Source organism: Myotis davidii, unplaced genomic scaffold, assembly GCF_000327345.1.
Source record: "Myotis davidii unplaced genomic scaffold, ASM32734v1 scaffold244, whole genome shotgun sequence".
NCBI lineage: Eukaryota > Metazoa > Chordata > Mammalia > Chiroptera > Vespertilionidae > Myotis > Myotis davidii.
In genome coordinates, this window is record NW_006294993.1 from 1,488,431 (window position 1) to 1,500,416 (window position 11,986).

At 54.1% G+C, this 11,986-nt stretch overlaps 1 protein-coding gene across 6 annotated transcripts in view; it reads right to left on the reverse strand.

Moving 5' to 3' along the window:
• Window positions 1-4,397: 4,397 nt before the first annotated feature.
• The window catches only part of MTG2 (mitochondrial ribosome-associated GTPase 2), a 13,602-nt gene continuing 6,013 nt past the window's right edge, over window positions 4,398-11,986 (reverse strand). For 4 of the 6 annotated variants that reach the window (XM_015567718.1, XM_015567720.1, XM_015567717.1 and 1 more), the window contains 6 exons: window positions 10,766-10,960; window positions 9,284-9,431; window positions 7,959-8,074; window positions 6,708-6,926; window positions 6,326-6,464; window positions 4,398-5,614 (listed from right to left, as the gene is read on the reverse strand). In XM_015567718.1, the coding sequence (XP_015423204.1) occupies window positions 5,190-5,614; window positions 6,326-6,464; window positions 6,708-6,926; window positions 7,959-8,074; window positions 9,284-9,431; window positions 10,766-10,954 (1,236 nt within the window). In that variant the 5' untranslated portion in view covers window positions 10,955-10,960 and the 3' untranslated portion in view covers window positions 4,398-5,189. The remainder of the gene's footprint in view (window positions 5,615-6,325; window positions 6,465-6,707; window positions 6,927-7,958; window positions 8,075-9,283; window positions 9,432-10,765; window positions 10,961-11,986) is intronic. The other 2 variants (XM_006769549.2, XM_015567721.1) reach the window with 2 other exon arrangements.

Genomic DNA, 11,986 nt, shown 5'->3' on the forward strand with positions numbered 1-11,986 from the left:
CTGATTCCTGAGGACTTTGTGGGCGGGGGGCGGGGGGGCTGCAGTGGGGTGCTAGGGAGACACAGGCCACTCTGGGTGTGAGACCCAGGCCTGCCCCTCCCCTGGCCTCAGTGTTCTCCTCCCAGTGGGGGACTGCAGTGGGGAGAAAGCAGCCTGGCTGGCAAACCAGGGTTTAATCTTAGTAAGGGGCAGGTGCCCAGCAGTGCCCCCCTGCTGCACCCCATCACTGTCTAGGGGACTCATTCCAGCCTTGAGAATACACCCCAAGCCCCACCTGCCACAGCCTGCCTGCCCCCAGGATGAGGTTCTCATCTTTCTTGGCCATGACTTCCATCTGGGAAGCTTCCCGGGCTCCTGGGGTGGAGCTGAGGGGCAGGGAGGGTGTGTGTGTTGGGGGGGGGCAGAGGGAGGGGAGGCATCTCAGGGAGAGAAACCATCCTGCCCAAAGGCCTGGAGGCAGGACTGGGGGTGACAATGGAGAGAAGGACCTGCATGCGCCCTGGGCTCCGCGTTGAGCAGCAGACCTCGGTTTCACCCCAGAAAAGGGGCCAGGGCAGCCCAACTCGTGAGATCCAGACTCCAGGGTGGGAGCCACAAGGGCCCTCCCTTCCCCTCCCCCTCCCAGACAGCCGCTCCTCTGTCCCCACGGTCCCACACCTCACTTCCCACACAGAGACGGTGACAGCTGGGCGTGGGTCCCAGGGCCTCTCCACGGTAGAGGCAGGCCAGTGCCGACATCGAGTCCCGCTCTGCAGAGAGAGCCGCCCGGAGACGTGAAGACAGCCGCAGCCGTGCCACCCCAGCTGACGACACCTTTATTTCCCAGGAACCCGGGGAACTCCTCCCGCTGGCACCCGCCCCCTCACACACTCTCCGTGTACCATGAAGACCCCTCTGGTCTCTAGGCAGGCCCCTCCCAAGTGACCAGAGAAAGGGGCTCCCTAGAGCAGTGATGACGAACCTATGACACGCCTGTCAACTATGGTTGCAAATATCAAAAAATTTCTATATGTGACACGGCACCAGAGTTAAGTTAGGTTTTTTCAAAATGCTGACATGCCGAGTTCAAAAGGTTCGCCATCACTGCCCTAGAGGCTGGGTGCTGCATGAGCAGAGACAGCGGACACCACCGTGTGCGGGGCCCAGAGCTCAGGGAAACCCCTGCAGGTAGATCTGGAGGCTGAGTGCTGCCTGCACACTGGCCATTGGCCACCCTGCTGGCCCCACAGGACCCAGCCTGAGCCCCTGCAGGTGCCTGTCCCTCAGCCCAGGGCCGTCCAAGTGAGGACAAAGGACTCGTTCTCCGTTCTCTGCAGCAGCAGCGGCGGCAGGCACCTCCCTGCAGACAGCACAGCCAGAGCCCTCACTGCCCCTCCGCCCAGCCCTGCTAAATGGCTACAAATTGGAGGATAAAAGCACAGGCTTTCAAGCAATTTTGCCTTCAATCTCTGGAAAGTGCTGCTCCGCAAGGGGATGGAGGAGGAGAGAAGGAAGTCACCCAGCCCATTGGGCCTGGCCCAGCAGCAAACACACACACCAGGGGGCTTTTCTCCTGAATCCCACACTGGGCCAGAGACAAAGCCCTTCACCCACCCAACCCCCTGCTGCGGATGTTTATTGAGCACCTACTGTGTGCCAGGCTGGCTGCTAGGAGACGCATAAACAAACATCTGGCAGATAAGTGGGGCCACTTCCATGAGATTGGGGGCTGCATGGCTGTAAGCAGGGCAGAGGCCCCAGAGGAGGGTGGCCCAGCTCACAACCCAAGGGAGCCTCTCGGAGGAGCTGACATCTCATTCCTTCCATATTCCCTGGGCCACCTGGCTCCCAGCGGGGCACCTGCCAGTTCTCCAGATGCAGGAGGGGCTGTGGCCAGGCTGGAGGGGCCGAGGGTCAGCCCAGGACCAGACGGCCTGCAGCGTCCTCCTGCCTGGGCCCCTCAGGCTGGCACTGGCTGCAGGTGCCCTGGTGTGACTCTGGAGGTGCCCAGAACAGCTCGTGTGGGGCGAGGGCCCTTTCCAGCCTTGAATAAAGACCCTCAGCTCTCAGGGTGCCCAGCAGGCCACCCCTGATCCTTCCAGAAAAGGCCCAGCTAACCAACATGTCCTTTGGGGAGTCAGGGCCATGATGAGGGAGGGGGGCTTGCTCAGCAGGGACTCTGGAGCCCTGAGCCGTGGGGACCCATGTGGCTGGCCGTTACCTCCCTGCATCCCCTATCCCAGCCTGACCCTCATGACTGAGCTTGAGGGTACAAAGAATCTTTCCACCAACATTTACTGGAGCACCCCATGTCCTTGTAGCCACCCCATGTCCTTGTTAGAGCATGGGGTGCTCACACATCCACTATGTAGACACGAAAACGGGCTTCAGAGACAGGGTGATGCACCCACCCCCGACACTTAGCAGTCAGGGGGGCCAGGACTCCACTCGCCCACTCTGCTGGGTCCTCCCTTGGGCACCATGGGCAGCGGCACATGAGGTGGTCCCTGCAGCACTGTGCCCTCATGAAGACCAACTCAGTGCCCCTCTCTCAATGGGGAGCAAAATGATGTCTGGAGGCACGTCCCCCGAGGGCTCCTGAGAGCCTGGGACTAGGCTGTGGGCGGAAGGGAGGATGCTGCCCCAGGGAAATGGGCATTGTGTCCAGAGCTAGTGCCCCAGTTTGAAGTTTGTCAGACAAATCTGAGAGGCACAAAATGTCATCCAAAAGAGAAAGAAAGAAGGGAAGAAAGGTGGAATTGGATGAGAGGATGGAGGGGTAACACTGTGGGAACTGCAATGGACTAAAAAGGGATCTGTGACCCCCAAAGTCACACCAAATTTAAACAGGACCAAGTCGATGATCTTTAAATGCAATTTCACTGCTGGGCAATCTTTAAAGTCCAGCAGACCCGGCTCAGAGCTGAGCTGCAGGAGAGCAGCCCTCTGCCTTCTGTCCTCTTCCCACCCCGGCTGACCCCTCAGCGTGCAGAACCTCAGCTTCCCGAGTCCAGGAGGGCAGGCGGGCAGGCAGTGCTCCTCTTTGGGCCTCTCCCTGGTGACCCTGAGGGTCCTCATCTCAGTGGCCGGCACCCCCGGAGGCAGGGCAAGGGGAGCGGCAAGGCCCAGGCCTCAGTGAGGGCCACAGTGGCTTTCTGCATCCTGCAGGGCAGGGCAGGGCAGGGCAGGGCAGGTGGCCCAGCAGGAGGGGAAGGCAGAGCTGTGCCGCTGGCCCTGCTTGTATCTGCTGAAGCCGAGGTGCTTTCCAAGACAGATTTCTAGTCCTGAGCGAGCATGATGCTCTCCCCTGGTTTTCCCAGACCCTTGTGACCCTGTGTGCCCATGGCTCCTGCTGAGGCCTCACTACAACAGAAAAGGAATGAAAAAAGCATGAGCCTCCTCGAAGGGCAAGGGAGGACTGAGAGAGCTTTCCAGGGGCGGGCAGGGTGGGGACCTTGTCGGGGGTGGGGACAGGGCAGCTGCTGCCCCCTGGGGAGCCCTGCCCCCTAGACACAGGAACTCTGGAAATTAGGCTCCAAACGGGAATTTAGGAAACCCTGCATCCTGAAGCTTAGGTCCCCATCCTCAGACCTGCTTTCAGAGAGGCAACCAGGTGACAGCCACTGTGGCCAGAGACAGTGCCCAGAGGCAGAGAAAATGAGGCCAGTAAACGCAGGGCAGCTCCTGGACCAGGTCTGCACCTTGCGCCACTGTGCACACGGCCAGCCTCACATGCAGACCCAGGTCACTGGGGCGAGGGGCAGGGAGACGTGAGAAAGCAAAGTCCTTTTCCATGGATGAGATGTGATGGAGGTGCCCAGACTGCAATGAAGAAACAGTTGAACAGCCTCAGGACAGATGACTCACAGAAATGGCCAGAGGGGTGGCAGGGGGCAGGAGTGGCAGTGGCACAGGATGTGAGGCACTCGGCACCCACCACTTGCCCGTTACAAATACCTTCAAAGTAAAGGAAACCTGGACGCAGCTAACACAGGCCACCATCACTCCTTCATTCCCCAGACGTCTGTCGTGCCTTCTCTGTGCAGGGTCCCTGGGTCCCGAGGCTGCAGGGACACAGCCGGAACAGGGCGAGACCCTGCCCTCGGCGTGCTCCTGGAGGGAAGGCACATCTCCCTGGGCAGCCACCGAGACACAGGCCTTGGGCAATGGCCCTGTGTCCTGTGAAAGCCTGTGGGCCTAAGCGAGCGACCAGACGCAGACACCACCTCTGGTTGTACAACACAGGGCCCTGGCGTGCAGACAGGGAGCAGGACAGGGCTCGTGCCCTCCCGCGCAGTCGAACTCCTCAATAGCCTCCCAGTGCTGACTGCCACTCGCAGAAGACACCTAGGCCCAGGCCCCTTCTCCTGATTCCTCCCGTCCCCTTCATTCCTCCCTGAAGGGCCCTCAGGGACAGGTCAGAAGCATTAGATTTTATTTGGGGAAACAGTGGCTGCAGAGTGCGCTAGTGGATGAGCGAGTGGGCAGCAGTGCGCCGCCCTCACCGGCCCCCTGCGCCAGTGGGCAGGGGGCTTATGGAGCACCCAGCCTCTTAGCTGCCACCACTCGGCAGAGACACTCTCTCCGTGGACTAGCTGGCCTGGCCTCTGGGGTTCTCTGCGCTGACAATAGGCTGGTGGTAGGTGCAGGCCCAGCAGTCTCTCTGATCCCTGCAGGGACAGCGCAGGGGGAACCCAGCCCATGTCCTCTTGGAGCCCGGCCACCATCAGCTAATAACTCTGCACAGATGAGCGTTAGAAGCTGCGTCTCCGGCCGGATATTGGGTGCATTCAGTCGTGAAGTCAATGCCATGTTCTGCTCCCACAGCTTGGCGCAGTCTGAGGACAACAGGGGAGACGCCTCAGCGCTCAGATGGCGGCATCCGAGCAGAGCATCGCGCCTGTCCCCGGCCGCTCTGCCGGGTGTGGGGACAGCCAAGGACTCTCAGGTCCAGCGTGACAGCTGCTCACGTGTGCGCTGGCACTTAGGAACAGGTGCCTCTGGCTCGGATCCGGCTGTGCTGGCTCCCTGCACACAGGGCACATGGTTCCTACTACTCAGGGGCCAGCTCCGGGACAAGCCCCTCTCAGGGTGCCAGAGAGCAGGCTGAGGGTGCAGGAAGCACCGGGAGCAGGCTGCCGGGGCCTGAGAGGTGGCCTGAGCTGAGGGGGAAGGTGCCACCTGTAGCTCCTACCGCCAAGAGCCACGTGCTACCACCTGAGCGGCTGGCGGCCCTGCGCCAGGCTGGCGGCCGTGTGCTCATCGTGCAGCTCCTTGATGCGCAGCAGCAGCTCCTCCAGGTTCTCACCCGTGAGCGCCGACAGGGCGATGGCCTTCTCGCCCAGGTGGGCCTGCAGCGTGGGCAGGTTGGCTCGCGCCTGAGGGAGGTCAATCTTATTGGCGACGACGACATGGGGCTGCTCAGACAGGCCTTGCTTGTACTTCTCCAGCTCGTACTTCAGGTCCTCGACTTGGGTCCAGGGCTCTGGCGCTGCCAGGTCCACCACGAACAGGAGGAAGCCGCAGCGCTCGATGTGTCTGAGGAAGGCCAACCCCAGGCCTCGGTTCTGGTGCGCGCCTCGGATGATGCCCGGCACGTCGGCCACTGTGGAGACAGAGCAGGGGGCCGGGCCACCTCAGGCCCGTTCCCCGAGGTCTAAGACTTTCCTTTCAAGGAACACCTTAAACCCACGTCGATCGAGTTACTGTCTTGGTGACTCATCAGGCCAATTGCCACGAAGGCATTTCAGCTTTGAGTTTTACAAGACGCTTGGAAATATTTGGGTGACAGGAACAGTGACAGATCCATCTAATAAGGAATATTTATTCACTGGAATTACACATTCCAGTCTTGCTGGCTTCAAAAATGATGTTAAAAGGAGGACCCTGCTTCCTGGGACCCATTAATAATTTGATTACTGATAGATCTGATTATCACAGAGTACCTGGTGAATGGAAAGTGCCATAGAAACAGAGCTATCTACCAGCTGGCTTGCTATTTTTAATGGGTACGCTATCTGCTGGGGAAAGTTTCCTTATCTCAGAATGGTAGCGGGAAAGCTTTAAAATCACAGCGGGCTCTGGGACTGGCACTGCTGAGTTCCCAAGAGGAAAGGGAGTAGAGGCAACAGGAAGGAACAGCCTTCCCAGGTCAGAAATTTACACCCAATTCCTGGTTGCACCCACAGACGTCGGCATGGGGTGGGATGAAAGTGTAAACCCTAACTAATGGCCACAGAATCACAACTGTTCACTTAGGAAAAATGATGCTGCTTTCCAGGCAGAAAGCTGCTTGCTAACGGTTCCGAATGACCCACCTCACAACCCGCACCTTCAGGAGGGCTACCTGCTACTTGCTGGTGGTCCTCATAGTGCACAATGCCCACGTGGGGATTCAAGGTCGTGAACGGGTAGGCAGCCACGGCAGGCTTTGCATTTGAAATGGCCCGGAGAAGCGAGGACTTGCCTGCATTGGGGAATCCGACCTGCAAGACAGGGGGATGTGCTACCATTTCCTCCATCTGGGACAGACCGAGATCGGGGTGAATCTCAGGATTGGGAACCACACAGGTGAGGGCATAGCCCCTGTTTAAGGTCACAAGATGCCAACTGGGGTGAGCTGCCCCTCTCCTGCAGGCTGGTGGTATACCCCACCCACTAGAAACCACTTTTCCACAGCTCAGTGTACAAAGCACCCCCTCCTCCCACTGGGACTCAGTGATACCCACCATGCCAGCGTGGGCCATGGTCTTGAGCTCCAGGAAGAGTTCCCGCTCCTGCCCAGGCTCCCCGGAGGTGCAGGTGGTGGGCGCACGGTTATCGTTGGCCAGGAAAAAGCGGTTGCCCTTTCCTCCTGCCCCGCCCAGAGCGGCCACATACTCATCCCCGGGGTGTGAGAGGTCAGCCACAACTTTGTTTCCCTCCTTTACTAACGTGCCCATGGGGACCTGAAAAATAACGAAGCATTTGTCGGGGAGCAGAAAGACAATGGCCAGACCAGGTGCTTTCTGTTCGGGAGGGGGTGCAGGGCGGGACCCAGCGAGAAGCTCCCCCAGAGCCACCGAGTTCCAGGAGATAGGTCCCAGCCCGCCAAGGATTTCACGGGGCTGGCGGCACCCCTGGGAACTGTGCACACGGCTTTTCAAACCGTGTGTCTAACCCATGAGGTGAGCGGATGCAGCAGAAACGCTGAGCTAACAGCAGTGCTCAGAGGGCCCGAGAGAGTGGGGACAGCGGGTGGCTCCTGGGCCAAGGTGAGACAGACTGGGGACCTGTGGGTTCCCCTTTTGTAAAATGTAATGATTTTGAGACTTAAAAAAAAATATCAGCCCTAACTGGTTTGGCTCAGTGGATAGAGCATGGGCCTGTGGACTCAAGGGTCCTGGGTTCGATTCCAGTCAAGGGCATGTACCTTGGTTGCGGGCACATCCCCAGTGGGGAGTGTGCAGGAGGCAGCTGATCAATGTTTCTCTCTATTCCTCTCCTTTCCTCTCTGTAAAAAATCAATAAAATATATTTAAAAAATAATATCAACAGAGGAGTGAGGATATCTTTTCCATTGATTTTTAGAGAATGGAAGGGACAGGGGGTGGAGGGGAGGGAGGGAGGGAGAAAGGGAGAGAAATAGTGATGTGGGGAAGACACATAGATTGGTAGCCTCCTGCTCAAGCCCCAACTGGGGCTAGGGACTGAACCTGCAACCAAGGTACATGCCCTTGACCAGCAATCGAACCCACAACCCTTCAGTCCTCAGGCCAATGCTCTAACCACTGAGCAAATCCTGCCAGGGCGATTTTGTGACTTTTTCAACAGGTCATACAGCACATGGTATAAAAATCAGTACAAAGTCCAGGCTGGGGTTTGCTCTGTGGGAGATGGCTGTGTGGTTCGGGCCACGGGCCCCTGTGGACCACAGCTGGGAACCTGAGGAGCCTGAAGGTCTGGACTTGGGGAGGGCGTGCTCTGCGGATGGAGCTTACCGGGACATAGAGGAGAGCGCCACTTCGCCCGAAGCAGTTTTTCCTGCCACCGTCTTCTCCATCAAAGCCCTGGTACTGGGACAGGACTGAGGACAGTGACTTGAGTTGTCGGTCAACTAAAAGAGAGAACCTTCATGTTCCTTTATGTTAAAATCGGGCCCTCGCTGGTTTGGCTCAGTGGATAGAGCATTGACCTGTGGACCAAAGGGTCCCGGGTTCGATTCCAGTCAAGGGCATGTATCTCGGTTGCTGGTTCCTCCTCCACTGGGCCCTGATTGGGGCTTGTGCAGGAGGCAACCAATCAATGTGCGTCTCTCACGTCAATAAATATTTCTGTCTTTCTCTCTCTCTTCCACTCTCTCTAAAAATCAATGGAAAAGCCCTAGCCGGTTTGGCTCAGTGAATAAAGCATCGGCCTGCGGACTCAAGGGTTCCCGGGTTCGATTCTGACCAAGAGCATATGCCTGGGTTGCTGGCTCCATCCCCAATAGGGGGCGTGCAGGAGGCAACCAATCAATGAATCTCATCATTGATGTTTCTATCTCTTTCTCCCTCTCCCTTCCTCTCTGAAATTAATACAAATATATATATTTTAAAAAATCAATGGAAAAATATCCTTGGGTGAGGATTAAAAAATAATAACTAAAAATAAAGTCTCCATAACAATAGTGCTAACAATTAAAAAAATAGATAAAATACAAGTCTACTTTAAAAAACAAAACAAAATCGGTTGCATATTGTTAACTTTCTTTAGTCTAGTTCCGGAACATTAGGAATGCACATGGAAACAGAACAAAGCCAGAGCAGAAGTTACTAAAGTAGCAAAGTGATATTTTAAAAAGCTATAAATTCTTAACTTCTTTCAAAAAAGTACTACAATTTCTGAAAAATTCAAAATTACCCACAATGTTATCAATTTTTAAATAGCTACACTTTATTAGTTGGGAATGTTTCCAATTTAAAAGTAGTTACATTTTATTGTTCTGATATTACTAAGTTTCCAGTGCTAAAAATGTGCTGAGTAATCAATACCCTCCCACCAGCACTTACCTAGATGGTAGCATACATTTATCCTGTCGTACTATAATGTTAGATTTCCTGATAGTAAGGTATCTCTGTGCACCTGAAATTCTTTCTAAAACCCACTATCAAAGTTGGGTTTTGGTGCATTATTTAAATGTAAACATTCACATAATTTAACAAAAATGATGCCCATACATCAACCTCTGAATTCAAATTCCTGTCAGGATGAGAAGGTGGAAACTTTCTGCCCCAACATGTGCGGACACAGTGGTCCTGCCCAAGCTGCCCCTCAGAGCACCTGCCTCTCAGGATGATGTGGCCGCCGTTGCCTCCATCGCCACCATCGGGACCCCCAAACTCCTTCCGGGGCTCACTGTGGAAGCAGCTCACCCCATCACCTCCGCGTCCCCCTCGGACAAGCACCCGGCGATGGTCCACAAAATGCCTTTTCTGCAGAGAGCACAGACCCGGTTCGTCACAAATGCTGCAATCCTCCAACCAAGCAGCCCCTGGAGCACCTTTCTTACCTACGTGCTTTAAAATTAGAGTCAATGATGCTACCTACTATCACTAACCTCTCCTAAAATGCTAATGTAAGAACAGTTCCCAGCAGACGTGCAGAGTGAGGAGACAGTTCCCAGACATGCAGAGGAAGGAAAACACACTCAATGACAGACTCAACATGCCCAACTTGAGGAAACAGATTTAGAAAATATTCCTGAAACAAAGCGTCGTCTCAGCTTTTTCAAACAGAAACATGTCACTGAAGGGCATCTCCTTGGCCTGCCTGAATAGGGCTCATTTGTAAACTCAGCGATGCTGAGAGAGCTCCTATGGGAGGGTGAATGTCTCTCCAGGCCTCCTCAGTTCCAGCTAAAGAACTGAAACCAAGCAGGGGACTGCTGAATAGCTATTGGCTCCAACAACAAGTTCAGCTACAAGAAGCCAGGGCGAGGCATCAAGGTGCCACCCAGCAGGCCATCCTGTCCTGGGAGTCCACCTGCTTCCTGTGCTGTGTGCAGACAGACTGGCCAGCACCTGGCCCTCCATCAGGCCCAGGACATCTGCCCCTCCACCTGATACACAGGTTGTTGTTTTAAGAAAGCACAAATATTTTCAGAATTTTTGGCACCACCAACCATGAATTACTATTTTAAAAACTTGGCATATAATTTTGCTGTATGCCAACATCCAAAATCCATCCAATGGATGCCTAGGTGCCGTGGCTCAGTGGTTGAGCGTTGATCTATGAACCAGGAGGTCCTGGTTCAATTCCCAGTCAGGGCACATATCTGTGTTGTGGACTCGATCTCCAGTGGGGGGGGCATGCAGGAGGCAGCCAATCAATGATTCTCTCTCATCACTGATGTTTCCCTCTCTCTCCCTCCCCCTCCCTTCCTTTCTGACTCTCCCTTAGACATCAATAAAAATATACACACTGATGAGCACGTGGAGGTGAAGCCTGGCTCTGTTTTCTCCGCTGGGCAAAGACAGTGCTACGGACACTGCTCTGAGCACCGGCGCTTCTCCAAGGAAGATCTGACCTGGAGCCCCGCTTGGGAAGAAATGAGGTGGGGCTGTCCTTGAATTAAAGGAAAGCACACTCACGTTTGTTTTTTCTCACTCGTGTTTTACATGGTAAGTTTCATTTCATCATCTTCAAGTCCTACCTGTGTCCCTTCAATCATATAATCAGGACAGACAGAGACATGACAACGAGAACTCACAACAAAGCCTGCGAGAGGGAAGCTTCAGATCAGTTCCTTCCCGGTCAGAAGTCTCACCAGTTTCTTCTCGGAGAGCAGTTTCTTTCTGGAGGGTTCCTTGGCACAGTCCGCACAGCTGAGCGAGAGCAGCCGGGGGGCAGTGCACTGCAGGAGCCGGCCCAGGGCTGCCTGTGGGGCCAGAGTCCAGCGCCCCAGGCCCTCCAACGTGCTCCGCGATCCTGCGGAGAACAGCCTCCCAGGCATCATGGCTCCCTAACAAAAGTCAAATTGGCAAAATAAGGTCCCTGGTTTACACGTGAACTTCAAACAAACTAAAATCTCATGGATGTTTTTGGAACAAATAAGTAAACTGCAGACTATGACTTTCTCCTGTCACTTGCCATGCTGGACCCCGAGTCATGAAGAGTCACCGGCCCCGTCGGCCGACAGGCTACCTGGGGCCAGGTTTGTGTAGATACGGTTTGTCATTAAACCTCTCGACCCTAGAAACACTCTCCCATCGAATATCAAGCATCTGCTAAATGAAACTATGACAGGAAATCAAAGCCTAAAATAAAAATTCCTGAAAAAATTAAAGCACCATTTACACAAATGCTGCGCTATTATCTTGTGCAGTTTAAATGTCAAACTGAAGATGAAACAGCTCTTCTAACTAAGCCAATATTGTGACCCAAGTGATCATCCAAAGTTTATGGGATGCAGGTAATGTAGTGCTCAGAGGGGAAGTTACAGTTGTCCCTCCTCCCCATCCATGGGGACACAGGCCATGACCTGAATCCTTGGATAGTGCCAAACTCTATAGATACTATGTTTCTTCCCATATATATACATACATATATGCCTATGATAAAGTTCAATTAATAAATTAGACACAGTATAGGATTAACAACAATAATGATAAAATAGAACCATTGTAACAAAATGCTATAAGGTCATGTGACGTGGTGTCTGTCTCTGTGATAACCAAGGTGGCTACTAAGTGACTAATGGGGAGTGTGGAGACCTAGACAAACGGATGGGACAGAAAGGAACAGTAGCAAAAAATTCTATCACGATGCTCAGAACAGGGTGCAATTTAAAACTTATGAATTGTTTATTTCTGAAATATTCCATTTAACATTTCTTTTTAAAATTTATATTTTTAATTCCAAAGAGTAAGGGAGAAGGAGATAGAAACATCAATGATGAGAACCACTGATCAGCTGTCTCCTGCATGCCCCCTAGGTAGACACTCAATCACTGAGCCACACTGTCCAGGCAACATTTTTTTTTTTTTTT